The 22268-nt window shown below is 39.4% G+C and overlaps 3 protein-coding genes across 4 annotated transcripts in view; 1 reads left to right on the forward strand and 2 right to left on the reverse strand.

The window, feature by feature from the left end:
* Positions 1 to 5546: 5546 nt before the first annotated feature.
* Positions 5547 to 7304, reverse strand: fabp4a (fatty acid binding protein 4a). The gene is made up of 4 exons (XM_053334482.1): positions 7145 to 7304; positions 6627 to 6802; positions 6418 to 6519; positions 5547 to 5829 (listed from the first exon to the last, which is right to left on the reverse strand). The coding sequence occupies exons 1-4, from the start codon at positions 7215 to 7217 to the stop codon at positions 5776 to 5778; spliced, it is 405 nt and encodes a 134-aa protein (XP_053190457.1). The 5' UTR covers positions 7218 to 7304; the 3' UTR covers positions 5547 to 5775.
* Positions 7305 to 8493: 1189 nt separating this feature from the next.
* On the reverse strand, positions 8494 to 11433 carry mrpl53 (mitochondrial ribosomal protein L53). Its single transcript, XM_053334483.1, has 3 exons — positions 11318 to 11433; positions 9777 to 9889; positions 8494 to 8689 (listed from the first exon to the last, which is right to left on the reverse strand). The coding sequence occupies exons 1-3, from the start codon at positions 11410 to 11412 to the stop codon at positions 8571 to 8573; spliced, it is 327 nt and encodes a 108-aa protein (XP_053190458.1). The 5' UTR covers positions 11413 to 11433; the 3' UTR covers positions 8494 to 8570.
* Positions 11434 to 14743: 3310 nt separating this feature from the next.
* Positions 14744 to 22268, forward strand: part of pag1 (phosphoprotein membrane anchor with glycosphingolipid microdomains 1) — a 53134-nt gene continuing 45609 nt past the window's right edge. The window contains exon 1 of one of the 2 annotated variants that reach the window (XM_053334476.1): positions 14744 to 14893. The gene's annotated coding sequence lies outside the window, so the exon portion shown is untranslated. The remainder of the gene's footprint in view (positions 14894 to 22268) is intronic. The other variant, XM_053334475.1, reaches the window with a different exon arrangement.

Consider the following 22268-nt stretch of genomic DNA (forward strand, 5'->3'; position numbering starts at 1 on the left):
TCTGGCTTCACACAGACATGCATACATTCAAGCATGCACATATAGACTGATTTCAGAGACTGCCTCCTTCCTCACTCCCCCGTACCGCCATCATCCCCTTCAGATTATAAATCACATGTCCTGTCACACAGTAGTCATAGGAGGAGGAGTGGATAAGCTCAACATTGTGATGACTTGCGGTGGATGCACACAAGAAAATGCCAGCACTTCCTGCTGACTGACTTTTTATTGCATGTCCAGGCAGTTCTCTATCTGCTTTTTTAACAGAAATGCACAAGCACAGATACACATAAACAACCTGTTTGCATATGCACAAAATCCAAAGTGCTGAGTTTTGCTTGCTCTCTAGGGAACACCATTGTGTAAGATCCAGTTTGTATACCGTCACTTTAAAGATTTCCAACATCCTTCCTCTAAGCTATACAATCATTCACAGGGGTCTTTTTCCACGCTAAGCTTTGACAGGAACTCCTGGTGGGATGACTTGAAAAACAGTGATCCTTTGTGGGGGTCCTCAAAGGCAAAAATGTATTTCCTCATATACAGCTCAGAAGCCTTTAGAAGTTATATTTTGAGCTGGTTCCACGCCTTTTCTCCTTAAAGTGAGAATTGTTTCTTTATTAAAAATATCCTTTATGATACCCTAAGGACATCCAGATGTCTAGACTACAATCTTTGATCCAAAACAGTGTCGTCCTCCTGGAATCCTAGACATTTCTCTGAGTGTTTTGGGGAGATAACAGTACAGCCTGCCTCTGTGCAACCAGACGGGGCACAGCTTGCATAACATTCAGAGATTTGTTGATGAAATCAGAGTTCACTCTAAAGTACAACTGGATAGCGAGGTTCAGCGGAAAGAAAGCTGGTTGCATGGCAACCAGCCTCCCCTACTGTTCTGTGGGGCCACTGCTGACATCCCTCTGCCCAGCTGTTTGGTTGCCCTTGGAGACTGCTCTTTGGTCAGGGTAGATGTTGTATAGGTCCTGTGGAGTGGATTGAGGTAAAACTGATGTTTGTTCAATGTTTTGAGTGAATTTGGAGGCACAGACTTCACAGCAACCCTTCTAGGCTCGGTAAGCTGTATCCAGGTGGGGGTTGATCCCAAGGTCATCCCCACCCTCAAGCAGAAACCCAAGTCGAAAAACACAAAGAGTGGGAGTGGGATTTGTGCTGTATGTACAGAAAGAATAGTGTACTGCTCATTTTGTTTTTACTTGATTTTCCCTAAAACCAAGTCATTCAGGTTGATCTCAAGTTGTTGTGAAGCTTAAGAAGTCAGGACATGTTGCTGCAGCTTTTTGCCATATAATATTTAAAGATATTCTCCACACGTTTAAAATACCCTAGATAATAATGTGTGCCTACTATGGTTCTTCCACACAAAAAAGTTATCTCACTAACATCCTTCATTAATACATATAAATATTGTTAATGTCAAAAGTTAAACTGCTGTACACAAGATGTATCCTTTGTCATTAGTCCATTGTCAGTGTGCAATGGATGCTTCAAGTTCCACTGCCACACTTGTAGTTCAATACTGGACCATGACTGACTCCAAACTAGTTGTGATGTCACAAACCATGCTCACCTTAGACTCTGATTTTCAGTGAGTACAGAGAAACTTCACCAGTTCAGCAGATTGATGTTAAAACAGCCTTGTAGTGTCAAACTTTGTGCAGATGTCATTTTGCATTTCGATGCACAAATATCCTGTTGCAGAAACAAGATGCAAATCACAGTTTTGAGTGGAAGTTAATGTGTTATGATGTTATATGTTTATGAGTAAAAACAACACTGTCTTAATTAGGCGTGAGTTTTCAAAGCTCCCAATCAACCTCTGCACATGTGATTATCACATCACAACTGAATTACAAAGTTTTTTTACTTGTTTAATACAACTAATCTCCACAGTTCATCAGATTAAAAAAACAACTACAACAATAAAACAACAACAACAAATGACCCCTGAGTTTCCTCCTAACTTTCCAGAGGTTTATAGTTTGAGTGACTATTTGGTAGAAATGCTCAGCTTTGCAGATTACACTGTCTTGCTAAAAATATCAGGCCCAAAACACTATGTACACAATAAAGAGTGACCACTGTCAGCAAGTATTTGACCAGACTGTGTCACACCCGCAAATCTTCTCAGTCTTTATTACTGTGGAACCTTTTAAAACGTATTTTGACATTACAGAAAGGGAAGCAGAATCAAGGATGTGTTGCATGAGAACTAAAGCTCATACATCATGTATCTTTAACCTTTGTGATCTGTGTAAACATGAAAGATGTTTTTGTTTGACAGAGTTTAAGTTAAGGACAAGCAGAGGAAGGGTGTCAACACTACAACTACTACAAGTGGAGCTTTCCAGATGTTATGCAAAGGATGTGAGTTCATTCTTGTAAAGTCCAAGACAATCTGCTTTAACAAAAAACAACCTCAGTATCAACAAGATACCTCTGCATGAAAGGACTGAGAACACACTCACACACACATGATGGTCACCAAAAAAAAAAAAAACGGTTTAACCCAACAACAACAAAACTAAATGTCACAGCTCCAGTTTATTCTGTGGCTGCCTTTTGTTTTTTTTACTGCTTTTCTCTGCCAGTCAACTTTCAGCGGGCTTCTCACTATCCTCTTCCTTCCTCTACAGCTTCCTAGTTTGCACTGTGAAACCTCCTCTCCTTGTGTAAGGTTCAACTGTGGACAGTAAAGGAAGATCTGTACCTTTCCTCTATTATGGAGTACCTCCCTTTTTGTCAGGTTTGGCCTCCAGCTAGAGAATATTTTTTTCAAATGGTCTGAGAAAATCACTTCAACAATAAATAAATGCCAGATACTGAGGACTACGTACATTGTGTGACACATATTTACTCAGTTGTCTCGAGTTTTCCAGTTCCAATTATCTAAGTAATTAGGAAACGCCAATGACTATCAAATCAAGATGTCCTGAATTAAACGGGGAGGTGAAGATCTTCCTCGTCCCCCATTGTTATCCAAACAAAATGAAGGGGAAGCATGTGGAACACAAGCACTGCACCTGTAAGTCAATCCATAGCAGATGTGATCTTTTCATGTTTTTAGAGTACTGTTGGGGCATTCTGCTGAATTGGGGCCTTTTCCAGACCCAGTACATTACAGGCAGAAATATGCATGAACAGTATATGTATAATACATTCATTTATCAAGCAAAGCATCCTGCCCTTTGTCCTATTTGCATTTTGAAGATACATCATGTAAAACCTTTATAAAAACTACATAGAACACTGAAGAATAGAATTGAAGCCCATCCTGATTCTCTAAAGCTATACCTTACCATGAAATATAATGATTACATTTTTTTATTTTGTATTATTATGTGACTCTATTTCCAATTCTGACATGAAATACATTTTCTAATTGGAAAATTCATAATATGCTAGACAAAATATACAGTTTAGCCGTGTCACCAGGTTTTCACTCACTCCTGTTACCCTGACACATTCCCTCCTCTAAATATTTGGGACATTCCTCATGTCACATGATCACTGGAAGTAGCATCACCTGAGTCTCCTGAAGGCCATTGGAAGACCAAAAGTAAGTTCTCTCACTCAATTTTTGGTATTTTCGATCATGTTGTAAGTATGACAGAGAATGTCAATCTCAATGTTCACTTCTGGTTCCTAATTTATTTCTTAGATGTTATTATGTTTTTTTTAAAGATAACTTGCAGGGGCTACATGCTCTCATGCTATTAGCACTGATGCCATGTGGCTACATTTCCTGTATTTGCTGATGATATGCGAAAAACTCAGTCCTGTTACTTTCAGTCCTGTTATTCATATAAAGTATTTGTAATTTAAAAGCCTTGTAAAGAATAAAATGGCTTGGGATTGACCATTACACATTTTGAATAGTATAACCTGTGTTATTAAATGCAGTGATGAAAAAATTAAGTTTAATGTTGAAAAGTTACAACATACAAATGGCACCAATTAGACCTGAATTGCCCTTTTCTAATGTGCCTACAGAGGCCACAAAGGCTCAAACATCACTTTCATCATCAGTATAAGTACAGTAAACCCTCTGCTTGTAAAAATGATATAGTTTACCTTCATTAGACCTGAAGTAAGTATAATGTTTGTTATCACTTTTGCTCTGATTAAAAAGATGCCATCATCCTGGAGAAAGTATTGACGTTCATGTCTAAATACATCACATTTAAGTCTGCAAAATGTTTCATGGTTCATCAGCACCTGATTTGCCAAGTATTTTTTTCTTTTTACCTCTTTTAGCTGAGATCTAATCTCTAATCATGCCTATCTTGTCCAAAATAGAATCAGATGTGTGCATCTTTGAAGAGTTGATGGAAGATCATGTAACTCACAGTGGGTTAAAAAAAAATTGCCATGACAATCCACCTGGACAACTTCAACCTTTTAAAAACATTTTTTCAGTGCCAACAATGGTGTCTGTTTTATAATGCATGGGAATACGTGTTGTGCAGGCAGAGTTTGTACCTTCTCTAACTGATACTAGTGTTCTGTGTTACTTTGCAGAGGACCAGTTAGGTTACATTGGTACTCCTTATTTCAAATACTAAGTTAACAAATATCTCAGCTTCACAAGTAAAATGTCTCGGAGGTATTAAAAACATGGCCAATGACACACTAACACAACTTTGTGACCTTTGCTAACCATCCACTGTGGTTTTCTCATCCTCTTGGCATCTCCCCAAAAGTTCAAATACTGTATATCCTCGTCTACTGCCAGTATACCATTGTCAGAACAGAAAAGAACAACAGTGTTGGCCTACTGTTTCACCTGTTTCAGCTGTTTTGACCATTAGGTCCAATCAGTGCTATCATCTCTCTTTCCTGTCATGGGAAAGTTGCCGTCGCCTCTGGAACAATCCATCCCCCCAGAAGAGAAACACACACACATTACACACTTGACCAGTAGCCAAAGGGTGGGGACGTCTGTGGGGACAACTCATAATGCTTTTAGTTTTTCCATGTAGCTACCCAGTTTGTACATGTGCAATGGGAAATGTTCGACCTCCCAAAAAGGAAGAGGGGATACATTTCCTCGCTGACCCCTCTGCATGATGCTAATAACTCCAAAAAGAGTTCACATTCCTCCAGGAGCCCCTGCCAACACAAATCATATATCAGGACGGCTGACTGTTTGCTTCTTGACCTTTAGTCTAGGGATATGTTTGGACCCTTACTTTTTACTAAAATAAGGAAGCATTAAAAGAACTATAAAATCCAAAATATCTGTAAAATGTGACTGCGTGTAGAATTACAGCTTAAATTCCACAAAGCAATTTACCCAGAGGAGTACACCATTAAAGTCAGGAAATCAGCTTGTCAGATTAGGTGGTATGTTCTCATTAGAGCACTTTTTTTCGTGCACAGCGTTCCTCAGCATGCCCTAATCATTGGAATGCTTTCAAGAATGTCATAATTGAATTTGGATGTGGTACCGTTCAAATAAAAAGCAGACAAACTGATTTACTGACAAATAATATCAATAACAAATCAATAAACTCTCAGAGAAACAGTTTTGACAAATTTTTCAGCCATTTTTATTCAAATCACCACAACAATTCCAAATGAAATCAAATGTGTCATGTTGGAGAACAGAGGCACAGAAATTTTTATTTTTGGCAACACAGTGAAGATAAAGAATAGGGAGAGCAGAACACGCCATTACTTTAGTTTGGTTTGTGCTCATTGAACTGAGCCTCTCATCCAGCAATGCATCCAACAAGTAGGCCGAAGGGACCCTCATCACGCCTCCCTCACATACGTTCTCACTGCGATTACGTCTCCCATTATGCATTTCTGTGGAAAGAAAAGGCGCGGTCAGATTATCAGGAGAGTTGCATGTGGCAAAGGTAAATATGAATTCCTACATGTGCTTTGAGTTAAGGCTGCACCCATCATGCAGAGACTATTCTTATGCAATACCAGATTCTTTTAGATCTCATAATGTACCCATAAGCCTGTCTGCTTCTCCATGGTGACAGTCATACTTTAAAGATTTGTTTTTGGTCTCTTAAAATCTTCCTACAGATAATGTACTTTGGGTTTTGCCATTTTATAACTTAATAGTATAGTTTGGCTTATATTATATAAGGATTTCCTGCAGGTCACCTTAAAAAAGATGCATACAATTCTTTAAATTATTATTTTGGGAGTTTTTTTTAATGGGGGAATGTATGCAGAGTTTTCTTCACATTCAGATTAGAAAACTAGGATAGTGGGAATAACTCATAAGCATATTACATTTGCATTACAGTCTATTTATAACTCAATTAAATAATCAAATCATGGCAGAAAATATGCTTAATTATTCATTGCACAGGTTGTGTAAAGGTTACCAGATTTTCTGTCTCTTAGAAAAAGTATGAGTAAAGAAAATATCCTTACCGCTACCATTTTTCCATCTGTGACCTCCCTCTCAATATTCGTCTCTTTGCCATCCCAGCTCTGTTTCTGCACAAGCTTGCCGTTTTCCAGAGTCACCACGGTCTGCAGGGCAGAGAACAAGAGACAAAAAGTTCATTCCCGCACAGAAAAAAAAAACAAAAAAAAAAAAAACACTCACTGATTCTGCACTCTGACCACATGAAACTAACCCTGGTCTTCCTGTCGTCTGCGGTGGTCTCATCGAAAGGCTCGTTGAGCTTGAATCTGATTTCGGTTGTCTTGAATGCGCTCTGAGACTTCAAGCATACAATTCCTTGATCGTCTACGGTCACTATCAAATTGGGCTTGGTCCGATTTCCCACCTGTCGGGTTGCAAATCCCACACCTGCACAGCGCATCGAAATGCAAAAACACACACTCAATACATTTGCACTTATATAACACATTGTAGTAAAACACAATTTAAAGGTTTTGACATGCAAATTGAGCTAATTAGACTTTTGAAAAACCATATTATGAAAATTAATTTTGCACATTTTAAATCAGGTAACTCAGTTAAACTACAGATAATTTTTTTTTACAAATAATAAATAAAGATATCCGGTTTGAGTAACTTTTGGCTACAATTTTTGAGAAAAAAAAGTTTGCATAATATATATAAAAAATAGACCTGAAGTTTAAAAACAGCAACTGAAAGCCTGATAGTGTTTAAACTCCTTTTTCTTACCAATTGCTTTCATGTAGTCATCAAAGTTATCGCTGGAAATCATCTTCCACGTCCCAACGAACTTCTCAACCATGTTTGCAGCTGGTGTGTGATGTGATATCCTAAGTGACAAAAAGTAAAAACACACACAGTGCCTCTGGACCCAACTCTCTTGCAGTGTGGTAACACGCTCAGAGCGTTTTTAAAGGACCAGCCCGACACCCACGAACCAACCACAACATGCTACGTCACACAATACAGCTTTGAAGTCCCGCCTCTAGCCCTCCTAGCATCTAGGCCTTCTTTAATTGATTTCTTACAAAAGCAGAATAAAAAGCTGAATCTTGCTGGTTTTATTGTTTATATCAAATATAAATATATAAATAGGTATGGGTCACGTGTCTGGATAGTTAACTTCCAACATTTTAACCTAGTTCTTTGGTCAGCATGAAAGAACAACATTACCCACAAGTCTTCAGCATGCCATAGCCTCATGAGATAATAAAAAAGTGGTTTTATCTTTGTTAAAACTAGCAAAACGTTTATTAATAGAGACTTGAGCTGAAGTGCAGACCTGGTGGGTTATTAGAAAGTGAGAATGGGTGTTGATGAACACATTTCCAACATTTAACTGTATTATTATCATCAAATAGGAAAGGATTGCAACCTCACAATCCAAATGTTCTATTCCTGTTATTTGCAACAGATAGTAAAAGCTTAGAATATGAATGGAAAACGTCCCATCAGAAGCTGGTTTTAGATTAGCAGAAAAAAATATGCCACGGATATAATAATAATAATGCATAAATGAAAAAAACAAACAAAAAAACTGCAGTTACAGATGCTAAATGATACAGAGGGTGGATAGAGTGGATAGGATGTTAGCTATCTGTGACTGGGTGAAAGGTTTTTTTTCTTTTCAGTGGGGCTGTATCTAAAACTCTGTGCCAAATTACATTTAAGCCTGCTGTGTCAAAGGTTGGAGCTTGCATAATGTTCTCTCAAATGCTGGAATGGTCTCTTTTATCAAGGAAATGGCACATTATGCAAGGACACACCATGACCCTGTACTGATCACAGCACATTTTTAGCAGTTAAAGCATTTTAATTGAAGTCTTCAATGTGGAGAAAATAAGCATAACTGATGTGTGTAATTATGCTAACAAGAGGATGACGCTCTTTGTTTTCAATTTGACAAAAGAAAACACATCCTCAGGCAGGTTTTTGATGTTCAAATAGTGGATCAAATAGAAAAAATGTGTAATTCAAGCATTTTTTATATCATACAAAGCCAAATGCTGTCACATGTCAGAATCAATACGGAGTAGCTTTAAGGAATCAAGGATCAAATTGCAGCAGAACTAACAAGCTTCAAATGAAATACTTTTATTATAAAACATTCAACAATATACACAGATAAATACAGATATATTCAGCTAGCAGATGATCATTTTTTCGCTGCAGCTTTTGCCTGCGGGTCCTTGGCGATGCAGCGGGCCTGAAACGCGCCCAGCATCTCAGAGCTCGTCAGCTTTGCTCCCTTCATCACCAGCTTCTCTCCATCTGCTGTGGTAGGGAAAGGCAAAATGGTCAAGGAGATGACTCATGATACCACAATGTCTCATCTCATTGTTAGGACTACAAGAGGTAAACAGGTGAAGAGTCAACTGTGAGCAAAAGTCAAGTATCACACACACAACGAGCCTCTGTGCTACTGACCTACGGCAGACATTTCTACATTTGATTTGTTTTGTGTGTGAGTGATACTTATTGTGTAATTGGATTAAATTCCAAGTTTAAGTCATACAGTACAAACTACTATGTGGAGGTGTTGTCCAGCACGTACAGAGCTTAACCTTATGAACAAGCAAAGTTACCACTGATACTAGGCTGACAATCCACCCTTCTACTCAACATCACATCTGTTGCACTGTAACTTTTGTATATTGCCTCTCAGCATGTCTCCAAGGAGTTGTCAAAGCTCTAATGTGAATACATCGTTTAGAAAGGTCCAGTGTGCAAAATTCAGTGGCATCTAGCAGAACGGACTTGGCAGAAATGGAATATAATATTCAGATGTATTTTTTAACTAAGAATCGTTGTCTTTTCATGACCTCAAAATGAGCTGTTCTTATCTACATAGAGAGCAGATCCCCTTCCATGGAGCCCGCTATGTTGCACTGCCATATTTCTACAGTAGCCGAGAACAGACCGACCAAACACTGAATCTGCAACCTCACTGATATATGCCACTAAATCCTACACACTGGTCCTTAAAAGGGCTCTGTAGTCTGTAGTCAAATGCAAGGGGGATTTTTCTCCTTCAATTGCTCATTCTGAGATTTCATTAATATGTTTACATGTAATTAAAACTGCTTTCCAGATGCATTATAACTATGTATTTGCTGTCACCCCTTTGTCTCTGTTTGTCTTTTCCTATCTCAGCCTTAAATGTGTTTGCTTGAGGAGCTTGAGAATATACTGATGCCAAATTCATCAGTATATCTTTAATAAGTGCTACACTTTGCTCTTGTAATTACTTTCTAGTATATCAGTTTGTGCAATACAGCTGTAAAAATATTAGCTAAAACACAAATGTAAAACTTCAGTCATGATCGCATAACGTTATTGAATGTGTTATGGGGACACTTACCATAAGTAATATCCACTACAGGTTCAGACTTGTCATGTTTCACTGTAGTTATCACCTCACAGTTCATGTTAGTGGATCTGGCCTTCTCTGAGCCCACCATGGCCAGGAACTCACTGTGGGGCAACAAGGAAAGCACATTTCACTCTGATTACATACTGTATATCAATGTGACAATGTGTTACACTTTTCTCCAGGTCTGTGTGGGTGAGCAAAACTTTTCCACAGCAGACATTTTGACGTAGTCATAGCAGGAAAAGCACAGATGGAGCTGATGACATTAATGATGACTCAGTTCCATTCAGTTTTCAAAGGACGCCACACTAATGAGCTACCATGTGCTAACCTGGGTCAATCTAAACTGAACTCAGCCATGTTATTAATTGCACCTATTTTGGGTCTGTAGAGACTGTTTGACATCTCTCTGATTCTCCAGCTTTGAACACTTAAATGTTTGTTTTTATTGTTTCAGAACAAACATAAAGGAAGTTTAGAGAAAATTTCTGACAAATCATATCTTACCTTGCATGTTAAGGTGGTGTGTATGTAAATAAGCCATTTCTTTTAACAGGTAAGCATAAAGGGAGGATGTATACAGTGGTGGAAAGTAACAAAGTATATTTACTCAAGTACTGTACTTAAATACAGTTTTAAAGTACTTAAGTAAATTTGATGCTACTTTATATACACTACATTTCAGAGGGAAATATTGTACTTTCTACTCCCTACGTTTATTTGACAGCTTTAGCTCGTTTTCAGATGAAGTTTTGACACAATTGAAATAATATAACAAGCTTTTAAAATACAACACATTGTTAAAGATTAAACCAGTGGTTTCCAAAAAGCAATGTGTAGTCAGGGTCACATTTCAGATGTCTTATGATTTCCTAACAGCTCCAGCAAGAAGTGATTTTTCCCTCTTAACTTCTCACATGGTTTCATTTCAATACATGTTCAAATGATATTTCATTAAAAAAAATCCAAAAGCTTTGTTTATTCGTATTTCTTCTCTCATTAATCATCTCACAACCCCTCAGATTTATCTCCTGACCTTTAGGTGGGGACCATTCGACTAAGCTAGCTAACTGTCTATGAAATGCTTAAAACTAGCTCCACCTCCAGCAGATACAATAGTTACATGCTGCTCTAACACTGATGCATTAGTTCCACCCAACTTGTAATGGAGTATTTTTACATTGATGTATTGGTACTTTCACTAAAGTAAAGGATCGGCCTGATTACATGACATATAACCACTAGCTATGCATAGTGTATGTTAAGGCTCAGGGTAAAGGAGCATTATGTGAAATACAGTCACTTCAAGTGGTGCTAAGAGTATACATAGTCATACATAGTCCAAACTCCAGACACATTTCCTCACACAGTGTAATGAAGTGAACTATCACAGTCCTGCAGTTAGCCAGCTGTGACTGTTTGCTAACACAGTCAGTAGCTTGAGCCGCTTCATTCATTCATTACAGCTTTCATTACAGCTTTCATCACAGTGACGTCTGACTGGGCGACAACACACACACATGTCTTACCGTGTGGACCGGACATTTGACTCAAACGGACAAAACTGGATGCTTATATTCTTAACAGCCTTCAGCACCACGGCGACTTTCCGGGTGGCCGCCATGTTTTCTGTGGTGACCTCCAACCTCTGCAGGCGTGGTGCCTTTCAGAAGCGCTAGAGGGCGCTAGATGATAAATAATTCACCAGCTGCAGGTCGTTCACTGGGAAACTGATGCAAGTATGGTACAATAATGTCACTGATAGCACTTACAGGCCCATATTATTAAAAAAAAAGAAGTAAATTCAGTATGATTATTTATTTTCCCTGAGGATTCTCTCTGATGGTCAGTGCAAGTGTGCTGTTTATCTATTTAATCCTCTGATACTAATTCTTAGTAAGTTATATGTTTCATACTTGTGCAGGTCTTCACAATCCTTGACAGTATTTGATTTGTATCTTGAATTTGTTCTTTGAGAGTTGGTGCATCTGTGGTTAGACTGAACATTTATGGCCTTATGTGCAAATGAATTTGCAGCAGGGGCTCTAGAGCATGTGTTGTGAGCACTTAGAGCTAGGTGAGTTGGTTGTTGAATATCAAGTCTTACTGTTAGGGATTTTGCAGATGCCCTATAATGTCAATGTAAGCATTCAGTAGTGTAATAGTTTGAAAACATCACCAGCAGGTCCATTAAAGGCCTTCATATAGGTCATTTTTAAATGCAACACAGTTCGTGCTATGCAAATAACTCCCTGTTTCATAATGACACGGCATGGCTCACAGGGAAACCGACTGTGGCACCTTCCTGTAATCATCTGATAAACAATGTCACAGAGCTGAATTACATTAGAGAAGGATGAGTGGGGGGTCTGTCAGGCACTAAGTCAATAAAGGAGGTGCAGCTCTTCAAATAGACAATCAAACAGACACATTTCATAATCAAATAGACGAGGAGGATTGGAAATGGTCCCCAGCTACTGCAGCCTCCCCGCACTCAGCCGATGAAAAAAAAAGGTCAAAAGCCTGTCAGGGAATAAAAACATCTCAGAAATGGAAATGTGTTAAAAATTTGACTGCGTTAGCACTTGAGTCAAATTTAATCATGGCATGAATACAAGTGTGAAATAAGTGTCTGCATTTTTAGTTTGCACCAAATCCAAACAACCATTTTGCAGACTTAGGAGAGGAAAGGTTGCCACATTTATTTTTTACTTCTTCTTTTTACAATAGAGACTACAAACATAAGCATGTATTTATCTTTTGACCACCTTTTTCAACAGTGAATAAGTCAATAAGTGTAATATATAGTGTAGTATTTTTTCTAATAAACTGATAATTACATTTATGTAAACTTTAACTTGTTTCTTAAAACACTCAAGCAAATAGAGAACAAACTCTGCATAGTAGTGACCTCATCTACTGCTTTTGTGCAAAACACTAGCACTGTGTATGTGCACTTCCTTTACCTCTGCTCAGTATAATGTAGCATGATATTTATAGCCACACTGTTTTCAGGGTGTGTGTGGTGAACAAATGTGTTATTCTCAGATCAGCACAGCCGAGTTCTTGCCATTTATCCTCACTTCAACACGCCTCAAGTCTCTTTCCTGAGCGGCCGACAATCTGGCCAGGCCTGTGACAGTTGGACAGTGGCGGCACGGGCCTCTAAATTTAGACATACACAGCTACCGAGAGGCAGAAGCATTTCCTATACCCCCCCCCTCCCCACACACACACACACATTTATCTTAAGTAGTTGTAAGAGCTGTACTGTATGTCCAGCAATAAGAAAGTCGGGGAGAGGCCAGTCTGGAACAATGAATGCTCAAGGGGACGGTTGACCTCAAAGAAAATAGAGGTATTGTCTTGGCGCAGGATTTCATCTGTCAAGGTCTCTGCCTGAATACAATAATACGTTATGAAATGTTCTTTTCATTGTGGTAGTCTCTCAAGGAAACACTAGTGTTAAGGATGTTCTACTCTTGCCCTGTTTAAACTGCTATTAAAATCTGCTGCTGCTGTTTCTACTGCTTGGAATGCTATTTTTACACTACTACTATAATGCCACTTAAGGGTAAGTTTTAGTTTATGTGTAGTAATATACCATCTTCTGTTGCCATCGGTCACACCCTTTTTAAGCGTGAATATGGGTAGGAAACTTGTCAGAGTGTTGAATATGGTGTTGCGCCATGAATCGGAAACTATCATAATGATGGTATGTGAGCACCCATGTCAAACACCAGCACAGAAGAAGCACCCCCACCCCTCAAGGGTATTATACAGTATAAGGAAGTAGCACTTCGTATATTTACTACCCCAGTCACTCTTCATGTTGTGTTTCAGGAACTCCCAGGAGCCCTCAAGCTAACACCCCACCCTTCACACTCCCAGGGAGTATAAAAAACAGTGACAAATATAATACTGAATGCTGAACTGTTTTTCACTTGTTTTGTGCTTCTCTCTACATGTCATGTATAATTAAACATGTAACTCATGCTGTACTGTATATCTGTCAACTGTTTTTCTCATCAGGGGCAACAAGTTCTGTTTCTATCTGTTGGGGGGTAGCACACAAACAACTCATGTTTGTCTCACTTCGAGACTGCTCTGGTAGAGTGTAGCTGTGTACATGTTACATTAACATTATTTCAGTTATGCTTATGAGTTAAGTTAATTGTTTAATTTTTCCTTTCTTTTTGTTTTGTACATCTTTTTGGTTACACATCTAACATGGTGGCACTTTTTATTATAAATAAACTACCATTGGACAACCGATCAAGCCTTCTACTAAAGATCAGACCACTTTGGTTGGCCTATACCATACATAACGCCTTTAATTTGTACTGTACTTTTCATTCACAGTGAACCTCAAAGTGCTCAAACATACAACACAACATAGGGACAATTACAGTCTAAATGAAGTCTTCCTGGATAGAAAGGTTTTTTATGCCTTTTTATGATCCCTGTTTATTATCACTATATTTTCACTATATTTTATGTTTTTCTATTCTAATATAGGCTATTCTTTTTTTTAATTAAAATTGTGTGTGTACATTTCCATTATTTAAATTCACTATTTCTTAATATTAAAATAGGGTATTTCTTCACTGTATGTTATAATAAAAAGAATAAACTGAACATTAAAGTGGATACGAGTTTGATAACACTTCCCATGATACTTCAGAATGCTAATTTATTCACCTATGAATGTCAAGAAATCAATTAGTGCTTAACCCACTGCACAGTCAAACAGGCGTTGTCACCTCGAACTACACTTCCCTTGATGCTTAGCGCGGCTGCTCCATGGCCCTCCTCCTCCTCCTCCTCCCTGGCAGCAGCGTCCTGCCCGGCGGAGCTCAGAGAAGAGCAGACTGAGCTGAGCAGCTCCGAGTCTCTCGTGTCCAGATATGTGCGCAGGCTGAAGAAACAGTCTCATCGCTCTCTGTAGCCTCGACAGACAAAAAACAAAAACAAAAAACACGGCTCTCATCATCCTGTAATGTCACACCGGGAGCTTTAGGACAAGGCTAAACACGCACTGAACAAATCCAAACACTTTCTGTTGAAGCAGCCACTGAATGCAGATTTTTGGATAGTCCTCACTGGTGAGTACCGCTCGCTTCTACATCTTCACATCTGTATGTAAAAGTTGTATTATTTTCTCGTGATTGTTTATTTCCACATCTGGAATGAGTGTGTATGTGTGTATGTGTGTGTGCGTGTGTGTGTGGATGGATGGGCACGTTGGGAAACTTGACTTGGTGTGTATGCAGCAGCCTCAGTGGTTGCAGTGAAACCTAATGTGACAGTCAAGCTGCAACAAGGACTTGTTGCCTTCCACCAAAACATGTCGTGTTTCCTGTTAATTGAAAACAGAGCGGGGTTGCTGATGCTGTATTCAGATTCATTCTATAATGTCTCTTGAATATTTTGGCACAAGTCGTCAGGTTGATATGTGTGTGTGTATATATTTGTGTCTTATGCGGTTTTCATTTGCTTGGGTTGAGACAGTCCTCTAATTAGTGTTTAGTCTCCTGTCTATTTTCAATGGTTAAGGCTGCTGCAGTGGGCTCAGTTTAAGGGGAAAAGCCAATATATTGCAGGAAATGTACCACATATAAAATGTAATTGTATAACATTGGTGTTACCTTCAGATTTACAAACCTTAATATTCCTGATATTAATTCATATCACAAGGTTAAATGGCCTTTATTCCTCTTGTTTGTTTGTTTCCTTGGTTACAGTCAGCTGTTTTCATGTATTCACACATGAAATGAAATATGGTTTGAAATGTAGCTGTTCCATTGGCATCTGATTGGTTCTTTTAAGGGTCACCAGAACATTTATGGGGAGCTATTTGATCTTCATGACTGCTAGATAAGCCTGTACTTGTTCTTGAGATGCAAATCAACTTCCCCCTATGGTGACAGATAGACTGGTTTTAGTCACAGGCATGCACACATGGGCAAGGCACGCAGACACACACACACACACACACACACACACACACACACACACACACACACACACACACACACACACACACATTATGTGGATAGTCATGTTTGAATGCTGCTAAGCCCCCCTGGATATCCTCAGACTTGCAAAACAGCACTGTCCTCATTGACACTGACATGAACATGGCCTCTCCCTCCTTATAGCGTAGGGCTGGCATGCATGAATGGGCAAACACACACACATACTGTACAGTATGTGCACATATGAGGTTAAGGACACACACAGAGGCACACAAACACACAGGTCTACAACTTTCCTTCATTGTAAATGTAAATAAGAATTTTCTCTTTGCTGACCTGCCAAATAAATAAATACCCCTTTTCACACTCTGTCAGTTCTCCTCCAGATCTCTCTTCTTTCTCCCAATTCTCACTCAACACTCACACACACACACACACACACACACACAGGCATACAGAGCCAAAAGCCACCAATAGAAACCCCCTCCCTCTATCTGCGTTGATGTGTTGGGTTGTTGAATAGGAACTGTTGGCAGGCCAGCTACCCTGCAGCAGCCTGGCTTTCACAGAAGTTGACATTCACTTCAGCAAACACAATTTGCACTTTGTTTCATCTTCCCATTGCTTTCACTGAACTTCCTTGTGCTACACGCTAAACATTAATGAAAACTGGTGTTTTGCATCTTCTAATAGGAATGCGGTAAACAAATATCCACTGCTGCTCTGCTCTGCCAAAACTGGCAGCGCTCGTGTTTTCACTATATTGCTAACTGTGCAAAAATGTAATGCATGAGTACAGTTAATTCAAATATCACATCAGCTGTAGTGAATGTCATTCAGTATAGACCAACATAGGAGCCAAATGATGTGAATTATAGAAATCTCAAAATGCTCAGCCTTCTTTGTGTTTGACCTTTGCTTGTTTTCATGTCATTGTACTGTTTATAAGAGGGTAGCTGGCAGGCTTTTGCAGCTTACAACAGCCACATGTCAAAGGGTCAGAGCTGGATGTCTGTGTATCGCCTAAATCTCTGTCACTCTATATGCGGTTGGCTGTGTGGCGGCAAACGTTAGGGGACAACACCATGGCAAATGCTTTGTGACAATTTTAACTCCGGAGCACGCTAGCACTTGGAAGGAGACAAGGTTACTTATGGCGCTTTTCCACTATACAGTTCTAGCAATACTCTGCTCGACTTGGCTCGACTCGACTCGGTATGATTCCAGGAACGACCTTTTCCATTACAAAAGAGTACCTACTCAACGTGGGCGTGGACTCTTCTAGAGACAACTCTTCTGACCAATCAGTGGCTGGAAGTCTGTTGACGTCGCATTTAAGTATCGGCTCGGCTCGCTTGGAACCTCAGCAGAGCAGGTACGAGTCGAGTTGTGCTGGAACTGTGTAGTGGAAGCGCAACTTGCAGCTGTTGCATGGACGAGGGTAGAGGAGATGAGCAAAAAAGCAGCAAGACAGACTAAAATAGATCATGCATGCATACATGTAAAAAACGGCCTAAGTGTCTGTCTCATCTCTTGACATTTATATGCAGGCACAAAAAATGTTGATTGTTTCCAGGAAATTACCTTAAATCAAAACTATTCAGCATCAAGGATGTAGGATTTGAAGTCATAGCACCTTGGGGTAGTATGACTTTGTAGAAAGTCATTTGCATTACCAGAACTGTTCCGTATTCAGGAGGGGCGAGGCTGAACAGCTGCCTGTAATTCTGTGCTCATTATAACTGGTCATAATGTGTCTGGACTGATGGAGAACACAGTGATGTTGCTGTGCAGGACCTGAAGGTCCTGCTGCTGGAAGGATGGAGTATAATCACTCTCTGTTTGACTGCAGTGAAAGTTTCATCATAGGTTGTCAAGATGTCGTTTAGCAGACTACACACATTTCACACCCACTTAGGCTTTAACAAGCAAGAACCCCTTCCCCATCATTGGTAGGCAAACAGTGGAGTGTTTGGCTCTGCAGCCCAGGTTTTGCAATTACCCTGCATGCCCTGTTTGACACCCCTGTCCATCTGAGAGAGACACCTCAGGGAATTAGACTGAGAGATTGAGTCTAGAGGAAGAATGTATTTCAAATGACTACCAAAGAACTGAATGTTTGTTAAATGTCAAGCTTGCTTTGGATTGAGCAGGATTGTATAATGAAAACACAAAATACTGTTATGTGCTGTTGTTGCAAAGAATATTTGCTCTGTCATTGATCTGGAACAGAACAAAGTAGAGGAGCTAAATGTAATTATTTTCACTTTAGATGCAGTCACTGCTGTGTTGGTCAGGAGGGGATTTTATGGGATAAAAGCTTGGTGCCAGATTTGAATTTCTATATTTTTATGGTGTTTGCTGTAGTCCAAGTATATGCATCAAAATATCACGGGAGAGTTTTGCATATTAAACCCATTAGTTCAATATGTAAACTCTTTCAAGGAAATAACTAAACATGCAATTTGTTTTTGCATTTCCCACACTAAAGTTGCACCTTCCATGCAGAAAGAGGAAATATTAAAAAGCCACTCATGCAGCTCATGGACATTAAGTGGTGAACAAACAGTGGTTTGGTCTAAACTGTCAAAGAAACACCTATTTGTGTAACTGTATGTTCATAGTTAGTTTGATTTGCAGTGTAATGATCCTGTAGTAAATATTACAGCATGATTTAAGATCATAACGTCATTTGACATCTTTTAGATTCTGCCCTGTCATTTAGCGTGACTGCATGCATTGATGCTCTTTTAGCCGCCATCTTTAATGTGTAATCTTGCTGTATGTGGTCTGTCATTCAGCTGCTGGTGGAGAAATGACCATTTAGTTTGCTCTTGTTCACTCCAGCCGAATTAGAGATGGTTGCTGAAAATGCTTTCTGCTGCTAAAGATTAGAGAGTTCAGAGTGAGAAATGATCGCGAGAAACGGCGATTTAATCAAAGAGAGGGAAGTAGGGATTGAACAAGGGGGAAAAAAAGCTGTTAGATGAAGAGAATGACAGATGGGGAGAATAAAAAATGAGCCAGCAATTCTAATAATAAAAAAAGGATATTGATCTACAGTGGGGTTATCACTGGTGCTCTCCTCATTCTCCTCAGCACGACTGACCCTTTGAGAATTGATTTTTCATTTGGTCTGTACAGTGTAAAGGGCACTTTTGAGATGTCATTTGTGGTGGTTATTAGTGCGCCTCTTCTTCTTAAGGGACACAAGTACACAATCTTCAAAAAGGGTGCTCTTGACAATACATGAATAAAGATTCAGGTTTATGAATCTTCAACAGGTTTTAGAGCTGCATTCAGCTCAGAAATGCTAATTCCCACCGTTGAACCAGCAGCACGTGTCGAAAAATAGATGACAAATACTCATTTTGAAAGTGAGATCAAGAAGCAGCTTATTCAAAGCAGGGAAACTACCTAACGCTCTGCTTAGCTTGAAACGTTAACCTTGTTAATCAATGACTGATGGAGTCAGTGAACCATGATGGATCTCTTCAAAAATGTGGAGTTTTATGCTTTGTAGAGATTCATCATAAGGTAGGACAATCTAGTAATAGTGACATACAGCGTCATCACTCTGAGTATATGTATATGTATATGCATTTTATTTCATTACTTTAATAACTGTCTCTCGCTATTCTCTGCCTGTTATTGTGGTGTGTGTACAAAGTCATACGGCTTTAAAAAGAATCAGGTTGCAGCAGCCTTTTTCCCTGCATGTGCTGTGTGTGCACTATATATATGTTTCAGTTTTAATAGCAAGAGGTATTTCTTGGAGACACGAAGCAGCTGAGCTCATTATGTCAGCATACCAAGCGTTGGAATGCCAAATCTCATGTGTGTGTGCATGTTTGTAAGAAACATGTCACACATTGTTAAAGCCAGACTTGTTTGTCCTGACGTACAGTCTACCTGATCCTGCCAAGAAACACACTCACTCACTTATCAGCCAAAACTACACAGTAACCTGAAGATACAAAAAACACGTAAACATTCTTCATGACTGCTGACAGACATGAAGCGCACATGCACCTCCAGGTTATATGCAATGCACACATAGAGAAGCTCCCAGCTGTATGGACACACATGCATATCTTGGATACATCTTGGAACACCCACACAAACCTAAAACTGCAAACATACTTACCTACACACCAGTTTCCACTTACACACATGTATTTCACTGTTGTTTACCTCTTTCATACATACAGCACAGTGACACACACACACACACACACACACATACAAACACACACACTGTTATCAACTCAAGGTGGCCCTTAGCAATTTTCTCAAGGATAACAGGGTGTCTCAGCTTGTGTTCGGCTATTCTGCTGCTCTGTGTTTGTGTTATGTGCAGACTCTCTACAACAGCACTGAAACAGACCTCACCTCTGTGATAGAGTGTGACAGAGAGAGAGCGAGAGAGAGAGAGAGAGAGAGAGAGAGAGCGAGAGGGTTGAAGGAGAGCTTGGCGTGTTCAAGGCAAGTAAACACTGCAAATGCGATTAACTGAGATTGCTTTGGGGATGCTCTAATGGGAAATCAGAGTACCTCTTCCCAAGAATGGTTGGTAACGCAAGTCGTTATGCTTTCCCCCTGATGTTAGAATCCACATTGAGAGAGTGAGGGGACAGGGTTGAGGAATTTGAAATGACTTGCATTCTGGTACACAGTTGTTGCTGTGTAGGATCTTCATCAGCGGCTCGAGTTTACTCAGCTGTCTTAAAGAAGGATCTGTTAAAATAAAAAGCTTGTATGGTAACCCCCAGTTGGATTTTTGCTAAACTACCTTTTCCAAGGTAGAGAATGAACTTTCATGCTTAAAAAGGGGAAGCATCATGCACATTTCCAGGTCTATAATTATATTATGGGGCTCTACTGGTATGCCTTTGCATTATTTACAGTTCAAAATACTTGATCCTTTATGCATCCCCCCTCTGTTCAGCCTCTGTCTGAAACTGGCCATATCAGCTCCTGTCTCTTTAAAGCCCCTCCTGATGAGCCCACTTTGTTCCTCAGCAGACTTGCAGCACAAACCACAGTGGTAGGATTTCACTTATTTTTCTCATTCTTTACTCAAAATGGAAACTTCTCTAATACATCTGTACATGTTGGAGCCTGAAGCCGATCCAGTTACATGGACAATCTGATGTCATCACAAGGAGAAAGTAAAAGTAACAGTACAAACAAAGTATTTAGAGCAGAATGGAGCATTTTTATATACATCCACTTCAAATTCGGAGCTACTGTAGAAACATGCCAATGCAACATGACATGCTCTGTCGAAGGGGACTCACTCCTGAAGTAGATATAACGGGCTCTCCTAATTCTTGTTTTCAAGGTTTTATCCACTCATTAAAACATACCTATGAATATTACATCCTATTTGTGCCATTAAATTCAACACAATGCACTTTTTAAAGGAACAGTTCCACATTTTAGGAAATATGCTTATTCGCTGTCTTGCTGAGACTTGGATGAGACATCGACACCACTCTTGCATCTTTACACTAAATCAGAAGCTACAGTTAGAGGATGTTTAGCTTAGCTTAGCATGAAGATTGTAAGCAGGGGGAAACAGCGAGCCTGGTTCTGTCCAAAGGTAACAAAACCCAATCATCATTTCTAAAGCTCCCTAACAGATTAGTCTCCCCCTCTTAGCTTGGCTACAGTTAGATGAGAATATCAATCCCAATCTAACTGTCAGCAAGAAAGCAAGTGAATTTCCCAAAATTCCAAACCATTCCTTTATCTTTAAGAAAAGACCAGAAGTCCTAAAAATTTGAAATCATAATCTACTGAGCTCAGGTCATCCGATGAAGTCTGTGTGATACAGTTGGACGCTTTGTAAAAAACTTCTAAGTGGAGCTTGAATAGGGATTATTTTGTCACACTTTTAATAGTTTTTTCCCATTATTTTTTTGCTACGGGGTAGAGGATGCTGTGTACTCTACAGATTTAAAAGCTCCCTGAATCAAATATGTGATTCATCATATTGGGCTATATTAATTAAATATATCCTTCTGGGAATTTTTTTTCCCATGAACCTCTTGTGATATCTGTTTGGAGATAGTTTCGGTTTCATCTGCTGAGGTTTTAAGATCCATTTAAGAGATTACTGCCACCAACCAGACATGGCGGATGATTTTTTTTTTTGTAATTTGGATTAGCTGAATCTTGTTACTCTAGGGAGCTCTAGAAAACCTAAAATATTGTTGGTCTCCCCACCCCCCTAACTAAGGTGCTGCAAACACTTTCCTTCTCTGCTATGCTTTACATAGCTCCTACATTGTGTGCAAACAGGTAGGAGTTTAATGGGAAACCATTTTACATAACAAGTTTGTGCCGCTTTACTGATCCCAGGTTCATGTTATTCCCTCGTGTTGCTCTCTGCTCCTTTCTGCTGTTATTGTTACTCCTTGCTCTTCAAGTCAAATGGAGTTGTGCCAAGGACTGGGAGGGGACAAGTAGCAACATCCTTTCTATAAAAGAGGCAGTG

Source organism: Scomber japonicus, chromosome 15, assembly GCF_027409825.1.
Source record: "Scomber japonicus isolate fScoJap1 chromosome 15, fScoJap1.pri, whole genome shotgun sequence".
NCBI lineage: Eukaryota > Metazoa > Chordata > Actinopteri > Scombriformes > Scombridae > Scomber > Scomber japonicus.